At 38.1% G+C, this 22234-nt stretch overlaps 1 protein-coding gene across 2 annotated transcripts in view; it reads right to left on the bottom strand.

Moving 5' to 3' along the window:
* The window catches only part of EP300 (E1A binding protein p300), a 59102-nt gene that overhangs the window by 6157 nt on the left and 30711 nt on the right, over positions 1 to 22234 (bottom strand). The window contains exons 10-28 of one of the 2 annotated variants that reach the window (XM_026866330.1): positions 22017 to 22191; positions 19840 to 19917; positions 18878 to 18987; positions 18248 to 18406; positions 16753 to 17193; positions 16046 to 16234; positions 14957 to 15113; positions 14281 to 14399; positions 13076 to 13315; positions 12430 to 12518; positions 9932 to 10012; positions 9291 to 9347; positions 7846 to 7923; positions 6680 to 6747; positions 5163 to 5313; positions 4669 to 4815; positions 4167 to 4280; positions 2290 to 2455; positions 1460 to 1624 (exon numbers count right to left, since the gene is read on the bottom strand). In XM_026866330.1, the coding sequence (XP_026722131.1) occupies positions 1460 to 1624; positions 2290 to 2455; positions 4167 to 4280; positions 4669 to 4815; positions 5163 to 5313; positions 6680 to 6747; positions 7846 to 7923; positions 9291 to 9347; positions 9932 to 10012; positions 12430 to 12518; positions 13076 to 13315; positions 14281 to 14399; positions 14957 to 15113; positions 16046 to 16234; positions 16753 to 17193; positions 18248 to 18406; positions 18878 to 18987; positions 19840 to 19917; positions 22017 to 22191 (2784 nt within the window). The remainder of the gene's footprint in view (positions 1 to 1459; positions 1625 to 2289; positions 2456 to 4166; positions 4281 to 4668; positions 4816 to 5162; positions 5314 to 6679; positions 6748 to 7845; positions 7924 to 9290; positions 9348 to 9931; positions 10013 to 12429; positions 12519 to 13075; positions 13316 to 14280; positions 14400 to 14956; positions 15114 to 16045; positions 16235 to 16752; positions 17194 to 18247; positions 18407 to 18877; positions 18988 to 19839; positions 19918 to 22016; positions 22192 to 22234) is intronic. The other variant, XM_026866339.1, reaches the window with a different exon arrangement.

Below are 22234 nucleotides of genomic sequence, written 5' to 3'. Positions count from 1 at the left end.
ATCCTGCAACAGTGGAACAAAACAAGTCAGCTAAATTTCAGTTATAATAAATCAGCAATGAACAGTTCATTCCTCTCTGTGCTTCTCAGAGGGCGCTTCAAAACACTACAGCATATGATGATCAAGGATCAAAGCAATTCTTATCCAAATAAGCATTTTTCCTACGCTTAAAATAACTTTGTCAGGATGGAAATTTCCAGTGAATGTGAATGACTATCACTTCATTCGAAAGGACAATTTATTATTGCCTCATTTTCAAGAAGTGAAACATGGGGTCAATGAAGAGTTAAAACTATTTTTAATAATAAAGGTTAAATATTAATATGCTGCAAGATTCCTCCATCACAGGATTTTCACACTGCTGTGAAGGATCAACTAAGTGTTGACCAACCTCATTCACAGAGCTAGGTGATTCCTCACAACTGGTTTCTGGTATATTAGAGAGATAGGAACTTGCAGCTACACCAAGCAGAAAACAAACCTTTAAATAATACCTTAAGATGTTAGTTAATGTAAATTTGATATCAAGTTGCATAATTCCCAGGTTGCAATACCTCCTTTCAAGGACTGAGTAAAGAGCAGCACAGAAGAATCACAAATTTTAGTTGTATTTTTAAATCCAACAAAAATCTAGTATCTAATACGGTGATGAAGCAGCAGTGTTTTAAACAGAGTTAACTAACAAGTACTACTTCATAAGCAAAACTGCTATAACCTTATCCTAAATTCACCACCTCTTTCATAAAAGTTCAGAAGATCCAAGATGGTCAGATGCATAGATTCTGCATCTGTCCATTTTAAAATTTATTGCTGAATTAAGAAGCATACCTTTTTTTGTCCTTTGTGGAATGTGAAAGCACAGTTGTTGCATATTCACCAAAAAAATTGCACAAGATATCAGCAAGAAATTTCTCTAGTTTAAGTAGCCTAACAACAGTTCAGCTGTAATTTGTGCTTCAGATCCTCAATGCCTTAAAGCTTTCTACTGAAAAAACCTACACCAAGTAAACTACTGAATCACAGTGCTTTGTTACTTTCTCAGAACATTCTGCTAAGGTTGGTATTATAACATCTCAGTTCAAAAGAAAAGAGTTAGCCAGTATTCAGAAGCTAAAGCTTAAGGGAAAAGCTTCCAAGTCAGACTGAGATTGCACTATAAACATTGGTAATAATTGGATTCAGCAGCAAAATATTCAACTAGCAGCTATTTCTATCTAATTGACTTTGGTAATTAGGTTTATAGCCATATAAATGGCCACTGTTCGTATGAGTGTAGCTTAGTAGTATTTTAACAGCTCTAATTTATAAAACGTAAAATTGAAATTTGTATTAGAGTGAAGCTAGAAAGGTGAAAAAGCCAGTTAACCAAAGTGCCTAGGCTGCCACTTTTTTTTTTTTATTTAGTCATATGTAGTGACAACCTTTACACTGGATCATGAAATAACAGAAGCATTCTTACATCTGTGCTTTCATTACTAGTGTTTTCTTCTCTCTTCCGTTCTTCTTCCTCTTGTTCTAGTTCCTTAATGCTCTCTTCTAGAACGTTAGGCCAGAAGTCTCCTTCAAAGTAAGGTAGCTCTTTTGCACTTGTTAGACGATCTTCTGTTGCCTGCTTAAATATATCCTGAAAAAGAGCAGAACACTTGGTTACTACTACTTCAAGTCACATAAGTAAAGGCAACCTTTCCATTAAGTAACAAAAAAAGGGACCAGCAGATCAAACAAAGGAGAGCTTAATATTTCAGTACACTTCACAAGAGCATTCTGAGCACAAATTTAACACTGCATCAGTTACAGACAGGTTGTCAAATACATTTCAAATATTCCCACTCTGAAGAAATAAATCCTTAACATGTGGCTAGACTTACTTGTGCATACTTACCAAATGGGACAATATAATCGCTATATTGTCGACCCTAGCTGAAGTCCTGATAATTCCAAAGATTTTACATATTTCTAAACTGCATCAGCAGCCTAACTCTGCAATTTTATTTAACATAGGAAGATTAAAATTTCTATTTATTACTGAAATGAGATTTGCTCTCTTTTACAGCACCCCTCAAAAGTTTAGTTTGTTCTAAGGAATAATTTCAAATCTCTTGCTAGAACGATTTCAGAATCTACATGCTTTGAAGAGAATGTATTTTAACTCTGAACTTCTAGTGCTCAGTTCTCTTAAAACTCATACAGTAAACTCCAAGAATCAGGCACAATGCCTAAGGGAAGGAATAAACCAAGACAAGACTGGTCAAACCCCTGCTCACCAATACAAACAGACAATTAACAAACCTTGTAATCATGGACAATGCGCTCCGACACAGATTTGTCCAGCATCTTTTTGTACCACTCTTGAAGTCGTTTGGGTTTGGGTATCTTTTGGTCAGGAGGATGGCAATGGAATATGTAGTCATCTCCTTCGCTAGGTGGGCATGCCCAGATATGTCCAGTAGTATACCTAGTATCATTAGACAAAAAAGTACATGTGGGCTCTGAAGATGAACACTAGAGCTTGCTCTCCTCTCTGCCACGAGATGGAGCCACCACAAAGTTGGCCGGTGTTACCAGATGGACAATAATTACAGCTCTTTAAGACTTTAATTCTAGTGTTCATTCCAGCTTCATTCATTCAAGAGCATTACCATCTTTGCACCATTTAAGTTCAGCACTGTATGTGGAGCAGTTTTATATAAAGCATACATGTTTTCCGGTCTAGATAAAAATCAAAGCTTCATATAGACCTGCAATTGGCACCTCCTAATTAACTGATGTAAAAGAAAGATGGAGACTAGGTAATTCTGGTTTTCACTACTGAAATGTTTTTCCTTGAGACAGTAGAGTCTTTCATTATCTAGCACCATTTTAAAACCAGATTTACTTGAACACACAATTCACTTTACTGTAAATCTGCTGGTTTTTAACTCTGAGGATCAGTTTAAAAGGTTTCACAATTATATCTGGGAATAAACAGTCACTGTCAACCTGTGCTGCTGGGTGTACAATCTAAGCCCTATGAAGAGAGATGACCTCCAAATAGTAGCAGCTGCAGAGAATATAATGCCTCAAAGATCACTTTTTCATCCTCAGTTCTTCTCTATTAGTTTTTGAAAAGAACTCCAGTAAGACGAATAATCAGATCTCAAGTTAGAGAAAAATGGCCATCCTTGCCATGTTAAGTAACAGCTCAGCAGAACCCTACCCAAACCCTGGGAACTGTAGACAGTTGTCATTCCTTCTGCCTGAGAGGGGAAGAGGTGATACTGCATGACCAATATTGTTTTCCCAAAATGAGAACCCGATGTTACCCATTAGCACAGAAAACAGCATTAAGTGAGGCCTGAACTCTATGCGGCAATTTTACAGATTCACAGGTTCTAACACAATTAAATAAGGCAGAAAGAAGTCTAACATACCTTTGAAGTACTAAGGAATATATCATCTCACTGAGGTACCACCCACCTCCATTCTGACTCCCCTAATCCTTCTCGTGCAACTACTCTAAACATAGTCCCTAACAATTTCTTTATGAGTAACTCTGCCAGGTTGTACCAGCTACCTTTGACAATAGATTGATGTTTATTTCACTGCCTCTTCTACTTCAGTAATCATGGTAATTTATTTTCCACCTTTCATTTCTTCAGTTATTCTCTTTCGTGCTGTCCCAAGTATATTCTTTCTTTTCTATCTTTTCAGTTTCTCACTATTTCACCCACTCATTCTATAATAGATTTCTTAGTGGCCTCGCACAGCTGTTAGAGAGTAAATCAGTACAGACAGAATACACTTACCTTTCTCCTTATAAACATGGATAAGAACTTACTTGTCAGCCCAAAGGAACAACCCAATTAAAGCAGTGGCATTACATGAGGACTGCACTATCAACAAGGCCAGCAAGATTTTATGGCCCAGATGAAAAGGCTCACTTTCTACTTAGACTTAAGGAAGTTTTATATAAGTTTAGAAATCTAAAAACATCTGAAGCATAAGCCTCTCGAAAAGCCTGCAATCCCTTTTTGTCTTTCCTCCTTTTCAACTATACACAGTTGTTGCCAAGTTATTCTATCACTGGGTTTAGTCACCATATTCTGTACAGTATACAGTAATTTCATTTGTAATAAGAACCACCTAGCACAAATGCTGCACAGAAGAAAACATTAAAAAGGACTTACCCTAGTTTCTTGACATATTCTAAATATCCAATTAGTATTTCGTGATAGACAGCAGTCCTCAAGCATTTAGGGCGGAAGAAATGAACGCTGTCAAGGTAAGATATATACACTCGCCTAAAAAACCAAAAAGAGGCATGTTGAGTTCTACAAGTTTCTTCATGTTATTTTATACAGTTCAAGCATCCAATACAACAGCAGTCTTCAAAGTCCCTGATCCTAATTTACCCTTAGAAACTCAGCTTTCTTTTAGAGAGATGAGGCTAGGATATCAAAATTGCCCAATCCCTTCCCTGAGAAAACCAACAACTGATCCTTAAGGCAACACTGCGAGCCAGCACCCCCAGTAAGAAGCAGCTCAAATTGAAATATTCTCTTACAGAAGCTACTTTGTTTCTAGAAGCTAACAGAACTAAGAGTCTTCACATATGCAACACAGAACTTCAGAATGTTCACCCAACTGAGACAGTACCAAAATAAAATAGACTTTCAAGCAGCTCCTCACCTTTGATTGGGTGGAGGACAGTCTGAGCCATACTCCTGTACATGCATCCCAAAGAAGCACAAGTCCACACCATCAATCTCCTCAAAGGCAAAAAGCGCTTTTGTTCGATAAGGGAAAGACTCGGCCATCTCTCCACTGTCTACAAACCTGCAGATGACAGAGGGTAAAGAGGAATACACCAAATATATTCACATATTAGAGAATACATGTCACAAGGTAAAGGCAAAGATGAGGTCTACTCTAAGTGTAATTTTAGTGCGATTTTAAGGTTAAATGCTTACAGACCACTCAGATACAAGGCATCCAATTTTTACTATGAAGATAACACTCATCACAATTAATTAATCAGCTGCTGTAACATCTGTTTGTCAAGAACTGGTCAGTGGTGAGGTTTTGAATACAACAGGATTTTTCAAAATAGTGGCATATAAGTAAATTCAAATAGCTTCAAACTCCTCCCAAAAAAAGTACAACTAAAAACTGAAAGAACATACCTTGCTTTCATTCCTGGTTTTACTTCAACAGTTTTGTCAGATGCGTGTACCACCCTAACTGTAACCTCTCCCGCCTCAGGGTGATTCTGTCGTCTTAGGAAATCATTGACTCTGTTCTCCAAGAAGGTACCAAGTCTCGTAGCTGGTAACCCTGGGGGAGAAAAACACATATCTAAACATATACAAAACTGAACTGTTCAAATGTGATTCCTCTATTCAGATGTTAAATAAAAAGTGACTTTTAATGCATGCAGGATGTTATAATAATCTAAAGCTTTATCTTTAAGCACTAACATTTCGAGATGGGGTGAGCTGCTTTTCACCTGGAGGCAAGTTTATGGTTTATACATTTTAATCAAGAAAGAACCCAATTTCTACCTGTATTAAAAGTGAATCATAATTAAGACTCCTCCTGAATAGAAGCTATTAAACTGGACTACAAAACACTGCTGTCAGACAGCTTCAAGAGCAGACATTTCATTTGGAACTATATACTGTCTATGAAGCCATGCTAGACAAGTTAGTCTCTCCATTTACCAAGAGAATATATTTCAATAATGAAAAGAACAACTAAACACAACTGTACCTGCAAGTAACATAGTTTAGAAGTTTCTCATTTTCAAACAATCTTCAAACAGAAGAATTAACGCATAACATTAGCTGACAAAAAACTAAAGCTGAAAAGGAGGTGTTTAAGACTTGTGGTATAACAGGGTCTGTCTCACTGTTGTCTATGACTTCTGGCAGAGTTATGTATCTGACAGTCAGCTTTACGTTTTTCCAATTTGTCATTAAGTATGCAATGCATACAGGTTGATAGAAACAAGAACTGATAAAAACTAAAAAAATCCTTGTGTTCTTCCTGTAATCTTGGTGAATCCAGGGAGTTTTGATTCTTAAGAGACTCAGATGTTGAAATCATTCACTGAATGGTTTGCTGAATCTTTATGCTATTGGTTGGCCAGGGATTATTTTTTCTTTTTGTAGCAGAAACGTAAACACTCACTATTTATAAGAAATACACCAACCTAAGAAGCTTCTGAAAGTTATTTTGTATAGAACAGAGGGACAATGGCTGCACAAATTTTCTCCCACACTGCTTTCAAATCAGCTACCTTGATCAAGAGGAAATGTCTATAGAAAGTTTTGTCATTAGGTGGTGCAACCTTTACCTCCAAAGCTTTTAAGAGCAGCAGTACTCACGGTGACTTGAACATGTTATAAATTTAAGTTAGAGTTCAGTCACACAGCAACTATTTCCCAGTGTAATAATACTGCAATTGAGATAAAAGGATGTGTATCTTCCATTACCAGTGCTCTGAAACAGTACATTAAACCTCTACAACAGACTATTAACCAGCAACAACACATGTGAATACAAACATTCAATTCAGACCAAAAGTATCCTCCTTTTAACTCAAAACAACTGAAATAAATGCAAAACAATCATAAAACCCACCCCTTCCCTGTTCTTAACAAATTATTTAAATTTTTTTTGGTGCAAGTGCCAATCTTACTTTTAGCAGAGAATTTGTTCTCTTTCCTGCTTCTTCCTGTTTTCTTCAGGCAGCCATCACAGACAAAGCTGAAGCAAAAATAGGAGAAAGTGAAAAAACAAGTCAGACCATGAAGTTCCTTAACATCTCACGATTAGAAGCAAAATCTTTCACAGATTTTATCTGGTGTGGAAAACACCTTAACTGAAATTTGAAATAAAAGACAGCACAAAGAACAGTGCCAGCAGAAACAGTCCAAATGTTTCAGAGTTGCAGAGGAGGATCTAAGTTCCAGAGGGTGCAGCACTTGTCAGTCACCCATGTTACCACCTGCAAGCTAGGATACAGGGCCTCCACTAGGTCTAACAATATTGGGCTTTAAGTATTCTTAGAACAAATAGTCTCAAATTGCTGTGTCTGATGAAGATGAGATATTGCAACACAAAGCAAATTGATGGTTTTTTTTCTAAATACCCTATTATACTGTAGCATGAAACGATAGGCAGATTCTTCCTCAGTTGCAGGATCTCTACCCTCTTCTGCAGCAATGTGGATGGAACAACAGAATGGTAAGTCATAGCTTTCTTGTCAAGAAAGGGAACATTTGAGCTCTTATAGAGCTTTATCCACATAAAATTTATCAGCTTTTTTAAAAGCAATTAGACAACAACCTAGTCTGTTGATCACAAACTATGGAGTATCAAAAGACTAGATTGTTTTTCAATTTAATCTGATCACTTGTTCAAAAAAGTGAATTCACCTGTTAAATTCTTTAGTTGTTACAAAATATTTTTTGAAGATGACAAAACAATATGATTTGTACAGAAAATAGATCAGTATGGAATTGTTACCAAAGCAAAAACATCTTTTCATATGTTATGAAAGATGTTATCTTTAAACATATTTTTAAACTTATTTATGTTACCTTTAAACATAAAAGGCTGAAACACAAGACTGAAAGGCCCTTTTCACATAAAGGAATGTTAGAAACATTTAAGATTCACACACAGTACAGGAAGATATGATGTCGAAATCTAATGTTACCCCATAGATTCTGTAAAATTTTCAGGTGGGAATGCAACTTCTTCTATTAGACATCCTTTCAAATATAACCAAAATAAGGAAGTTTATGCCCTAACTAGTAAATCAATCATATACTCTCTACTTATGAAGGAGAAATTCCTCACCCAGAAGGCCAGATTATCTCATTATGAAGAACACAGATCTGGTGCATTTTTCTTCCACACTCTGTACATTCAACAAATCTGTACAAGATAAAAAAAGGGGGAAGGGAAGCAAGGTTAGTATATCAATACTTGCTTGGATATTTTGTAATATTTTGTTAGAGGAGTTCTAGCATTTAGGCTCTTGAGCCTATTTAACATAGAGGGCACTTCTATGCTGAGAACAGGCTCCAAAATGAATTAAGAATGTCAGCTCAAGTAGGTAGACTATGCAGGGACACATTATTACCATTTGCTTGCCTTACTGTCATTCACTTCAGTCATTTTCTAAAGTGAAACCCCTCTAAGTATAAAATCTGTAAATTGCTTGTTGCTATAATGTAGAGAAAAATGGGATTCACAGGTATCAGAAGCAAACAACCAGGAGAAATAGTTGGCTGTTAGTTGCCCCACTTTGCTTGAAGCCTGGGGTACATTGCAAGTATACTACAGAAAGGTGGGAAGGAAGAAAACATAAGCTATACCAAAGTAACTTTCAGAAGACTAACAGACACTTATGGACAGCTGAGGTGACATGATCTATTTCACAGATGTTGGTGAATATAACTCTCAAAAATACCTAAGGCTGCTTCATATTTCAGAACAATCTGGCTCCTTTTGAACATGTCTATTAAGAGTCTGAGACTCTAAACAAATAGCTGTCATTTATGTAGAGCATATAGTACTGTACTAGTGTTAATCTGTATCTTCACTATAACAAAGGGGAAGAAAAGTTACAAATGAAGTTACTATTCTTTCCTTCCCACAGCCCTTGTAAAACAGAAGAACTGGCTGACCCTGAGGCCCTTTGAAGGAGGAAGGAATACACATCCTTTTTGCTCATTCATTTGAGAATGAAGATAATGTTTGCAGAGTAGCAGCACAGGTGTGTAATACAGGACCACATGAAGTGGCTTCCATAAAACCCCTCAGAATATAAAGAAAAGAGCAGCTGAGTCACCATCATCTTAACTTTACTGAATGTCGAGCAGTGTAGAACAGTCTAATTCAAATTTAACAACTTATCCTTCTACTACAGCTGCCTGTAAAACACAACACAACACCAAGACAGCTACTGTCAAATGACTCAAATCAGTTCTGAGACTTGAGCACTTCCCACAACAGGGTTTCAAAGCAGAGTTTGCACTCATCCTTCCGTTAAATCCACATTCAAGGCAGTAGCTTTGGCCCATACATACAGCACTATATATTTCTCAAGTTCAGCTGTGGCAGTTGGGTTCTCAAAACAGAATGCCAGATACACTGCTTACTGCACAGCCCCTGCCAGCTGAGCTTCATGAAATTTGGAAAACATTAAAAAACAAAGCTGATGGTGAGTGAACAACATGTCTTTTACATAATAATTATAATAAAATGAGGACCATTCAAAGTGTGACAACATTACTCACAGTTCAGGGTCCAGTGTATCATTTTTCCTTTTTGAAAACTGTTCTTTGTTTATCGTGCTATGGAGAAACAGGCAATAAAACTCAGTTTTAACAGAAGACAACATACATTTGTGCCATACCACACATATCCACACATCAAGACAAAACCTGCAAGCAGATTTTTTTAAATGCTCACCGGCACTACAAGGAAATGAGCTGTATTTAACAAAGTGACTCTGCCTGTGGAAATCTTTCTTTTCAATGGGACAATAGCTTGCAGAGAACCTCATTGCTCTCTTCTTCAGTTTTACTCAAGATAAATTATAAAACTTGCTGAGATACAAGTTTTGGACCAGTCCGATCAGTGTTTCATAGTGAAAGGACTATTTGATATGCCTCTGTGATATTCTGAAGCAAAGAATTCCAATTCTTTGATTCCTGAGAAAGGCAGGTTATCTTATTTCAGATTCCTCTAGCCCTCCTCCTAGATTAACTTAAAAGGATAAATTTCAGGTTCCAAACCCTGCAGCAACCCCAGTCCAGCCATTACTCTACACTATCTTTAGCAGCATTTACTAAAACTAAGCTCCTTTCCTTTGAGAAAGCCCTACAGATCATGATGCAGCTTATGAATGCACAGCCCAAGCAAACAATTAACTTACGTTTGAGGTTGTGATGGGTCATCTCCCAGAGAAACGCTCTCCCCTTGGATTTCATTGAAGCACTTCTCACAGAAATGATACCTGTCAGCAAGAAGGCCATATTTGGGTGAACTGCTCCGTCCACACAACACAGCCAAAGTCAAGCAATGGAGCCACCAATCACAGCAGGCCAAGGAAGGGACAGGAGCAGAGAGCAGGTCATCAACGGCGACAAGGATATTCAATGAAGAAGATTTATGGGCCCCACATTGTGTTTGGTTGGTTTTTTTTTTGTTTTTTTTTTGTTTGTTTTTTTTTTGTGCAAAGTCAAGCACAGACAATGACAAGTGTGAAGGAGAAATAAAAAATAACACACACACGAACAAAGAAATGGGGGTTTGCAGGACAAAAACAAAAACACAGAAGCAGGACAGGACAACACAAAGCAGAAAGCCAAGGCAAAGCACAGATTAGCATTAAATCTCTCAAATGAGTTCACAAGCAGCAAATGATTAAAGCAAATTAAACATGAGTACTCCATTTTAGCATACCCATACCCTCTTCATTTTAATAATCCATGCCATGTACAGCAAAGAATTAAAATGAAAAAGGGGAAAGAGACGAAGGAAGAAAGAACTGCTACTTTGACTTTTACATCAGGACAGCAGTTCTGATGGCAGGAAGATCTACAGGAGATCAGTGGAAGAGGAATAGTCTTCCATTTTAAATGTATAAATGCTGAAAGGCCACAGGATTCTTTCCCAGTTGAAAGGGAAAGCTAAACATCAGAAGCTTCCAAAATAATAAAATTTGTCCTCAAAAAATCTTACAGACATGAATTACAAAACTGTCAAACTGTATGTTAACTAATTACCTAACATTAACTACACATATAATGCTCTACATTGATATGATTCTGCCATAACCCAGTTTGAGTGTGGAACAGTCCAGGCATCAATACAGCAAACATTACAGATAAAAATTTAATTTATACTTGAATAAAACAGATTTCAAGATTCTACCCCATCCCTCAAAAAAGTTCTAAAATCGTGGCCTCTCCATTACCAAGGCATGTTAACTGAGTGCACAAGACAAAAAAAAATTCAACCAAGTTTATTATAAACCCACACAAGACAACACAATAGCAGCTGATAGGCTAAAAAGGCAGGTCTCTGAACCCGTCTCCCACTTTTCATCTGAGATAATGCAGAAAACAGTACTTTTCTAGAACCATACATTTCTGTCTATAGATATATATGCATGTGTGTATGTAACAGTTTACCAATCACAGGTATACACCTGCTATAGTGCAAACATTCCCTCCTAATGTTTGAAAGCATATCATATTTTTAAATAATAGTCTTTTGGTCCATCCAGTACTTGCCCATAAATGTAAGCAGAAGATACTGACATGATATGAAAAGCTCTACACTATGTAAGCCTGAAACTACAACAGTTATTATGGGACACTATAAGCTTATTTTATACTTCTTCACTCCTAAAAATCTCCATTAAACTGTTACAAACATTTATGAAGTCTAAGAAGGTTAAGACATAACTCCGTAGCTCTTTGATTGCTTTTACCTGACCATGTACTTTAAAAAACTACAATTCTTGCAAAATCTTCTTGGCTTTCAGATAAAAGCCTTAAGTGTTTTCATTGTTCTGGGGATTTTTTGTTTAAGGAACTGGAAAGAATGGAGAGCAGGAACTAAACTGATAAGAGGTGACAAGTTTGGAGGTTACCAGCCCTCTACTTTAGCAGGTGCATTCTGGTGACAGGCCAGAGGATATGGGAGTGTTAAAGCACGAATTTCCTTGCTTCTTCTTGCCTTGCTTCCTCAATTGGCAGAGATGCCTAGCAGGAAACCTTCTTTCAGAAGTCAAATAGGCTTAAATCCTTTCATAAACCCCAAGTCAAAAATAATTATTCAAAAGAGCTATAGAAGTGACAGGACTTTACAGAGCTGCTGACAGCTACTGTGAGACAACTCTCAAGGAAATTTAGGGAGAAAAAGCAAGCATCAATCTACTGAAGACCTGAACGCACAGATCTTCCAATGAAGATTTGCATCACAAAAATAAGTTTGCTCTTCAGTGTTAACATCATAAGAAAGACTTGCCAAATATAATATGCATTATGAGCATTAATATACTTGCTGCATAGTTAATTCATTGTTCTGCATGAAAAATACTGCTGCATAGTAGGAAGCAAAGACAACATATTTGTCTATACTATTTGTAGAGAACTAAAGATTTAATTAACCACGGGAAAAAATTCAGTAAAACATCACATTTCTGCAAATAAAAGAGGAAGAGCAAAGGCCGTAAGTGAACTTTTGCAGAAAAAAAAAATCATTAACATAAGGTAAACTATTCAAGGGCACTTCCGGCAAATTTTCATCTTAAAACACAAAGGTATACACAACATATAAAGAGGGTGTTTATATAAATACATGCACACCTTTAACAGATCGATTGCAGCATGCACAAAACTGCACCACATGAGTTTTCCTTACCTGTTCTGGTAACTGTAGTAAGTGGCATCTCGAGGGATTGTGCATAGCTGTTTGCCATAGCAACACAAAGTCTGTGGTGAGAACTCCAACTGCAAAAAGGAATGGGTTGCCTCAGTACTCTCATGTGTTCTCACTTGCTCTCCATGGGAAGCAAGTGTGACCCAGACAGCAATCATTTCCACCTTATTCTGTGCACAGATCTCAGTACAGCAAATGTATGAAGCAATAGTCATAAAAAACATACAATGGGCTGTTGTTTTCAAGTTAGTCCTTCTCCAAAGATGGAAAGCATGTCCAAACAGACAATGGAAATACACAGTCTCAATATACAGTGAATAGAGAGCACTTCAGCAGTAACACATCTGTTTAATTTGCAATAGCAAACAGGCTAACCCTAATCAAAGTAAGCTTCCAGTTACTGACTTCTTCACCCCCAAGGGCTTATTTATATACAAATAGATGATTTAAGCACCAGATAGTATTAGAAGATCCATAAAAACCTCAAAATCAGATTACTCAGCATTGCTAAATCCTGGTAAACTTCCAAAATTTGACACAACATAACTGCTAACAACTGCAACTGCTCTATTTTTCCTCCTTCAATACCAGGAAGCAAGCAGCAGACTAAAAATATTTATTTTCTTACCTTTCTTCCACAGCAATAACCAAGGCTCTGCATAACTGGGTCAATTTCTTGCTCAAACACCTCTGCTAGTTTGGAACAGTACTTATATACCCGGGATGTTTTGCGGTTATACAGCCAGGCATTATTGAACATGAGCCAGATGTCATCTACATATTGCCACGGTTCTTGATACTGTCCTGTGTCTAGCTTCCTCTTGATAGTAGAAAGGTCCATGGGGTTCTTCACTATGTCAAAATAATCCTGCAAGAATACTGTGTATCAAAACACTACAGAACTATGTTGTGACATGACAGCATGCACATTCTCAGCATATGAATTCTTCTGAAGTACATCAAGAAAAACAGGTCCCTCCCTGACTTGACTGTCAAACTGCCTGTGACATACAATGAAATCTCTAAGTAACATAGCACTCCCCAGTGCTTTCTTTTCATTATTCCTTTATTTCTCAGGCTCTACTGGTCTTCCACTCCTGATGAAATAAAGCCACTCTAATCTTAGTCAGCAAACCAATTACAGAAAGTAGAAAATGTTTTTGCAGCCACTGAGATCTCAGGTTATACATGACAGCATTAATAGAAAGCAACCATTTTTAATAGACCAGACAACATAATAAACGAAGAAATAACTTTATTAGATGATAAAAGACATCATATCTCCTCTGAAGAATTACTTTTTCCAATCTCCTCCCATCAGTTATGGGACCACTTCTACAAGAGTCCTCAGGATACGATAGCCAATTGACAGCTTGTTAAATAGTGTTAGCAATATTTATGCCTGCTTATAGTACAGCAGGCCTTGAATTTTCATAGCATCTATCCTAAAAAATACCACGACAAAAACCAAACAAAAACCCTTTCAGGTTGCCCAAAGCAGTTAAGTAGAAATTCTATGTATACATTTGTGTATAAATAGTTAACTTTTATGGTCAAATCCACAGAGTTTAAAAACACATATCCTTGAAGGATAGTTATGTCTTCTGAAGACAACTGTAAAACAAGCAGAAAATTCAACCTGAACAAAAACTGTAACTTGAATAGTCTCTTCCTTGCTTATAACAGATTAATATGTTCCATTGCCTAAGCTAAACCTCTTCAAATGCAAGAACATAAAAACATTAAGACAGACTTAAGCTGTTCTCAAACAGGTATGTCATAATATAGTAGTTCTGAATTAAAGCCAGAAAAGTATCTTGCTAAGGCACTCACAGGAATTCCTAGTAGTTGAGGATCTACAGGCTGTCGAAATGGAAGAGACTCTGGATCCTGACGGTAAAGTGCCTCCAGTGTTGGCATAAGCGCCTGCCGCAACTCTTCTGGCTTGAAAACTTTGAAAAACAATCAACATTAGAAAGATAGCAGAAACAGCTGTAAGAAACAAACCTGATGGAAAATGTGAGGTCTGTGGAAAAAGACTACAAACAATGGGTTTAAGGTACTTAGCATGTCTTGTTTATCCTTTGCAACACTGACTTCTGAGAAGGATATTAAAATGATCACCTGGACACAAGGAGATGGCCAAAATATCTTGTTTTTTTCACAGAGGAGACTGCTAAATTTAATAGAGCTGGTTTACATTCCAGATACAGCCCCTCTCTGAGGTCCTAAGAAAATACTTGTCTAGAACATCTGTAAGTAAAGAGTATTTCAAATCTCTATTGTAATGACAATTTCACAAGGCTTAATGGCTAATACTAAAGCCTTAAAGAACTTGCCCAAAGCCTGTTAGAAGCACATGTATTATTAGATATTTTTATCCAAAAGCCACAAAGAACAATCCATATAAGCCTACTGAGTATCAGTGAATAAAACTCAGCTTTTCCCCCCCCAATTTCTCCTCTAGGGAGATACAGTGAATTTCAGCCAAAACAGTGTTCCTGCTTACTTTTTTTCTTAGACTGCCCAGCTGCTGGAGAAGACTGAGTAGCTGGAGTAGTTGGTCTTTCTTCCCCTTCTGGTACCTCAGCCTTCACTTCACATTTCTTCTCTTCTTGCTCCATTTGGTCTGGTTTACATTCCTCCACGACTGGTTCTGCTTTAACCTGCAAAGTAGTTTGAAGGCTATCACTTATGCCTCCTGTGAAGTCACCCATCCACATCTCTGTCCTTTAAACCTATCTGCCATCCTGTCCACCACTCTTCCCTAGGATTAAGGGTACCTACTTCAGAGTCAAAGCTTGCCTAAAACTTGAGATGTGCACACATCTTTAAACACTGCAGTAGTAGTAATTATGAGCTGCTAACCATTCTGAGCCGCAAGTATAGAGACAGGTACTCATCCAGCTCTTCAGACAGGTCTGACAGTCTCTCATACACTGGGGCTGCCAGGATGATGCTACTGGCAGGCACACTCCTAGCTGTCCTCAGTGACAAGTTGTCAGAGCCCAGTAAAGCAGATCATCATGTACATATAGAATCATTTAGGTTGGAAAATATCTTTAAGATCATGTGAGCCCAACCATAAACCTAACACTGCCAAGTCCACCACTAAACCATGTCCCAAAGCACCACATGTATACATCTTTTCAACACCTCCAGGGATGGCAACTCCACCACTTCCCCAGTCAGGCACTGGAAAAGGCTGCCAACACCTTCAGTGAAGAAATTCTTCCTAATATCCAATCTAAACCTCCCCTGGCACAACTTGAAACCGTTTCCTCTTGTCCTAATAGCTGCTATTCTAACATTTAACAGCTGCCATCAACATCCGAAGGACTGACCTGAGTATACTCTTACACTGGCATTTACCAAAAATCCTCACAGCTGCCATCACATTATCACAGTCCTTCCTGTGCCCACTGGCTTCTACCACCACTTCACCAAGAAACAGAGACCCTTCTTTAGAAGAAATAGCAGCAGCAGGTAGCACCTACAGCTGTCATTGAACTCTGGAAGGAATGGCTTGCATGGAGACAAAACATCTAGCAGCACTAGATAAAAGATATTCTATCTAACAACTGGCTGACAATCTCACCTCAGGTTTCTCATCCATTTGCATCTCTGTTTGTTCTGGCTCCCCTTCATCTGTTTTAATATCCATTTTCACTTCCTGCAAGGGTGGCTGCTGCTGCTCTGGAACAGCCTGCTGAGAATTCACCTCTGTGCTGCTGGTGGATGGAGGATTGGATACCTGCCCATCAATGCTTACAGCTGGCTGTGAAAGCTGAGGGAACAAAACACACAAACAGACTTCTAATAAACTTTTTTTTCTCTCTAATCTACCTTTTACCTATCATACATTTCCACCAAGTTTAAATGCACACTAGTTCCTACTTGCTTCACCTGAAGAACATACTGCTGCACAACTCCAGTTATAGAAAAACATGCAACAAACATGCACTGGAAGCCATAGTATACAGAAAATTACCTACTGTTTCCCTATTGTACGCCACCACTATGCATATATAGATATAACTAAAGACCTCATCCATGTTTCACAATGAATTTTGAAACACGTACTAGAATTCTAAAAAATATTCCCTCTCTGGAAATACTAGATGATCTATAGACTTGTCTTGATGCAAAAAATGTTACTTCCCAAATGCAAAAACACCTATTTTGATATTAAACATGCCAGGAGCTACCTCTTACCTCTATTATCACAGACTTGAACCAAAATTAAAAAAATAAACCTTACACTTAAACATTTGCAGGGAAAGCACAATTACAGTATTTCCTTACAGGTGTTGTGGGATGCTGAGGCTGCAGCGGCGCTGTTGGCGTGGGAACAGACGCAGTCGTGCTCTGCTGTGACAAGGGTTGCTGCTGTTGCTCCGAGGAAGGAGTGGCTGGGACTGGAGGCTGGACTTGTGGAGGCAGCTGTGCCTGCGGGGGCGTTGGAGTCTGCCTTTGAGGGGGGTGCATAGTTTGTGACTGTGGTCCAGGTGGCATTGCCTGAGGAGTAGGTGTGGAGGCAGTAGTGGCAGCTGCTGCTGCCTGCTGTTGCTGTGATCCCAAGCCTGGAGGTGTGTGGTGAGGTGTTGGGGTTCGGCTAGGAACTGGAGAAGGAGAATTTCGGTGCATGGGAGGCTGTGGAAGAGGCGGGCAGTGAATATGGCTCCCTTGAGAACCTGGAGCCATTGCAGGAGAATTCACAGGGCAGGAAGCGCTGGTCATTTGTGCCTGTGGGAAAACAAGTACACATCTGCAATGACTTGAAATAGAAAAGCAAGAGAAATAATTGTCAAATGGCTGCCTTCCCACAGTTACTGGCATAGTTTGTCACATTTTTAAAAAGTATCTGTTTTGTTTTTAGAAACTTTCAAAAGGAGAAATGGTCTATTTGTTATTTTGCTCCACACAAACAAAGCTGTTCTATAACTTATTCAGCTGTAAAGGAGAAGTTCTGACAGAATAACTTATACTTGATATATTTAAAGACTGGCACACCTATACTACCAGTCGGCAAAGCATTTCTTTCAGGATGTACAAATCTGCAGTTTTAGAATGTGGGACAGTGCATCACAGTAGAAAACTGCATTCAAATACACTTAGTGTTCTCAGGCCCCCACTCCCAAGAGTAGAAACTGAATTTAGCATCAAGAAAGAAGTACAGCTGTAAATGTACCATTGTAAGATTACAAAAACACCTGTATTGGTCAAAGAAAGCAAGCTGTCACTCCACAATAATCTTGCAAACTAGGAAGAAGCATCAACAAGCAGCAAACTGACATTCCCTACTTCTTCCTGGCCTGAAAGGTTCTTGCTGAAAAGGGAGAGGGAAAGGACAGAAATGAAACTGCTGGACCATAAGTTCAGATCTTTAGTAGTGATAAACCCTCCTATCCCCCAAAGCCAGCAGCACACATTGGTCCTGGACAGACCTGCCTTTTCATGACTTACTCCACCAGCTCTTCATTTCTCAGACTCTGCTGCTTCACTGTTCAGCAAGAAATTCTTAACTATTGCAAGCTAAGTAACAATTTCTTTGCTCCATAAAAACAAACTTCAAAAAAAGACTGTCACATGAACTAAAGCCTGGGAACAAGCCAACAACGTTTCATCCTTGACATTCCCAGTACTATATCAGGAAAATGGAGAGTCTCAAATGTATTTGGTTGACTATAATTCTGAAAGCATCTTGAGAAAACAAGTTGTTCTCCATTGCTACAAATTGAACAGTGAAACCAGTATATGACAGAGCCCACTGACACCACTTCTAGAAATCAGAACTTACTTGAGAAACTGGTGTCTGATTGCCAGGCTGAGTCATAGGCATGCTAGCTGTGTTCATTCCTGGGGAAGAAGCAGGGAACTGGGTCTGTTGTAGAAACTGATTTTGACCAGAAGGCTGGCCAACTCCTGGTTGCTGCATACGTGAAGGAAATCCCATCTGTTGGAAAAGGAACTCATTTTACACAACGTGCACACACCTCGGTAACATTTTATAAAAGTCCCATTTATCTTGTTGCAGAAATTGATGCTTGCCTCTTATCTTGTAAGATACAATATGAAAAGCCTGCTTATAGCTCCTCTTGGAATACAGAAATAATTTCTTTTGTAAGCTAAAGAAAAGGATATTGATTTCAGATTGAGACTGTGACTTAAGATTTTTGTTCCTTGTTTTAAGGATGCAACAGCAAAAAAAGCACTTAAAACTTATTTTTTAGGCAATTTGTACCATGGAGATCTAAAGACTTACCACAACGAGACAAATCTTTCAGTGAAGATACAAAAGGAGAAACCCAGAGGGTCAACAGAACCAAGAAATAATGCTTGATTTTTAAGATTCTTTTTATTTAAGGAAACCACAGCCAACTGAAGCAAACATGAGAGCTGAACACCCTGGACAAAAACACACACTGACCTGGTTCATGGCCCCAGTCTGGCTTAGCTGTCCAGGGTGCTGAAGAGGAGGGGTTTGCCGGGGTCCCATTGGTGACAGCTGCATGTTCATCTGGCCAAACTGATTCATTCCTGTGCATTAGTGCCAAAAACACACTTATAAACAAAGGCCTGAATTCTCCTTTGGGCACCATTCAACATTTGGAGAAGAAATGCTGTCAGTTTCTTCCTAACTTATTTTTCTAGGAATCAGTTTTCAAACATGCAATATTACAAAGGCAGTAGTTCCTTCTATCAGTGACATAGAAGAATTTTAAATATGAAATGTCCAAGCTACCATGTTCCTTTACGATACATACTAGGTTTTTCTCCTCCTGATAGACTTTTTTCTACTAACTCTTATCAAAGCTCTAAAGTTTGAGAGCTACTGGAGTACATGATAAATACCCCAAAGTGTCACATCTATTGCTGAAGAACCTGTATTGTCCTCATTACATATTAGAAATTCACCCATTTAATCCCAAACTGTATCTTTACTTCCTTAAGTACTTTATACATTGGCTACAATACTTTTTGAATATCCAAAGGTTCTCCCCCTTCCTTCTGAGCAATAATTCTCATCATCTTCCCTCTGCCACCAAGATGTCCTAATCTAAGATGGCTAGGCCCACCATGTTTGACTGACCTCACCATCCTATGTTCACACAATCAGAAGTTCCAAAAGCATCAAGTTCCTTATTTCAGCAAGCAGCAAACATGCAGCTCAAACTGACAAGATCATGAAATGCTATTAGAGGGGAATATCTAGTTCTTTATATACATAATATATATATAGTTATAGAAGTATTAGACCATACAGATAGCTATTTTCTTAATCAAATGGGAAAACTGCAGGTGAAACAAGAACCATGACAATTCAGCAAGAGCTGCCCAATTCCAAGATTCCTTCAAAATCACTGTAGTGAATTTTCTTCAAATATTTACCTGGCTGTGCCTGCATGCGATTCATCATCTGGTTTGGCACATTGGCACGTATCAAGGTCGGATCAGGAAGAGGACCATCTGGAAAAAAAAGATATTGGAATAAGATGATGCCATTGAGAAGACCATGTTTTATCCACCAAACATTTTAGTGAGAACGAGACACTAAAACCCATCTGTAAAAAACAAAATACGGATACAGTCCAGTAACTAAACACTCCTGAAGAGTCCTCAAAGTGTGAGGCAAAACCCAAAAACTTGCTTGAAAATGTAAGCATGTCACATTGTCAGAAATATCCTCTGACTTAAGAGTCAGATTTCAGAAATTTTGTTCAGAGAAACAAATTTGAAGTATGTTATTGGCAAACTTATCAGCTCAGGAACATTCCAGAACACAAGAACTTCTACAGACCACTCTACACTGTTACCGTACCTCTAGAGTTAAAACACTATGAAAACTATATGGTTAAATAGAGTATCAAAGCTCTCAAGAGAGCTACTGGATTATGTAAGTAACTAAAAGCATTACATCTACCACTGATCCAGCTTCCAACAGAAGTTACAGCAAATGAAGTCACAGTATCAGCCTTTAATGATCTTTCTTGGATCTTGGCAACACATCATGGTAAATCTTGTTCTGACTTCAACCATAAAAACCAACCCAGAACTGGATTTACCATGATACATTCCAATTTTTAAGCAGGAAAAAAACCCTCAAATGAAGATTCTTGTAGCATATGCCAAGAGCTACTGGATCTTTCTGCAGTGATATGAAAAAAACCCAGGAATTTGTCTCCTCAGTTGACTCATTCAAAATTTGCCCCTATCTTCTTAAATAACTTATTACAGTGTCAGTGACAGCTATACACCTGCTTCCATGAGGCATCTTGAGAAAACCATTCTTAACTGTTAAGTATCTAAGAACATTCAAGACAAAGAATCAAGGAGAAGAAATCCTTCTCTTCTGAGAAGGAAGCTCTCAAGAGAGAGTCGGGGGTGGGGGGGAATGGGGGGCAGGGCAGTGCTCTGGAAAGTATGTTTGCAGAATTGTTGCACTTGGTTTTAAGAAAGACTGCTACAGTTTCCAGAGCTGTCAGTCCAGAATCACAAAGAAAATAAAAAAGATTGTGGCTAGAGTAGTTTTAAAAAAAAATACTATTTCTCTTTTACAGTTAAAATCAGCATATGGAATGCAATTTTATTTAGAGATGTACAGCTTAAAATCCTGTATTTCAATCATTTACAGGACTTAACTGGAAATACAATATTACTATGTCAGCAGATGCCTCTCTTCGCTTTCTAACTGGAAATATCACCCACAATAATGTGTTACCTGTTTTTATCTGTTAACCAAATAAAAATATACTAGATATCTGACAGCCTACAGCACCCTGACCCTTTCTAATGTTTTAAAGAGACATTACACTCTTCAGCAGGCATGACAGTTCTGATCATTAACAACTCTCCAAAGTCAATTTTATTCCAATATACAAATGGATGGTTAGCAGGGAATCTGATGGCAATAATCATAATCTGTTTAGCATTAGGAAGGTCAATTCAAGAAACAGAACTACTGTGAAATAGAAGACAGCTGCAAGGGGAAAAAAGCAAGGTATGGTTTTCACTGCATGCTGGAAAGGCCGTTTGTCTGAAAAAAACAATGTGGCACAGAACAATCACTACCTAAACTTGAAAATTGAAATGGCATCAATTGAAAGTTGAAATGGCATTAATACCTACGCACTCCAATCATACTCTCTGCTTAGCAACAATAATAATACAGATAATTTTAAACACCACACAACTAAATATTATAAAAATAATTTCTTATAGTAGCAGAAGTTTTATTTACAGCAGTTAACTCTAGAGGTGAATCTAATGAGATTGAAGTTTTACAGTGTTAAGGATGCAAATTAACCTCCATTCCCTCCACCCTCAAAGTGTAAAGGTTTACAATATTTTAATTTGTTCAGAAGACTAAATGCTGTTAGATAATCTATGACCATTAATTAACACATAAGCAAAGATTTTTCCAAGTACTTCTGAACAAAGAGGAAAAAGTTCTGTTTAACTCTGAACCTGTGAAACAAGAAAGGCGAAATGGTCACCAGCCTGACCATGATGACAATGACAGTACAGGATTCCCTGCACCAGGTAGTTAGTAACCCAACTGTTCTTACTTGCAGACATTCCTGGCTGGGGCTGTCCCATGTTGGGCCCTTGATTCATGGGAGCCTGTGGCATGCCCGGAGCATTTGGGATCATGTTTTGCTTCTGCAGTCTGGTTCTTCGTTTCTCCTCCAACTCCTTCTGAATCTTATAGATCTTCTCTGCTAGCAGGTGATAGTACTCTGCCTGTTGGGGAGGAATACAATGCAGGAAAGATGACGACCACACA

This window comes from Athene cunicularia (assembly GCF_003259725.1).
Source record: "Athene cunicularia isolate RWA chromosome 1 unlocalized genomic scaffold, athCun1 chr1_part2, whole genome shotgun sequence".
Lineage (NCBI taxonomy): Eukaryota > Metazoa > Chordata > Aves > Strigiformes > Strigidae > Athene > Athene cunicularia.
Note: the sequence above shows the minus strand (reverse complement) of the source record. Positions and strands in the feature narration are given on the sequence as shown.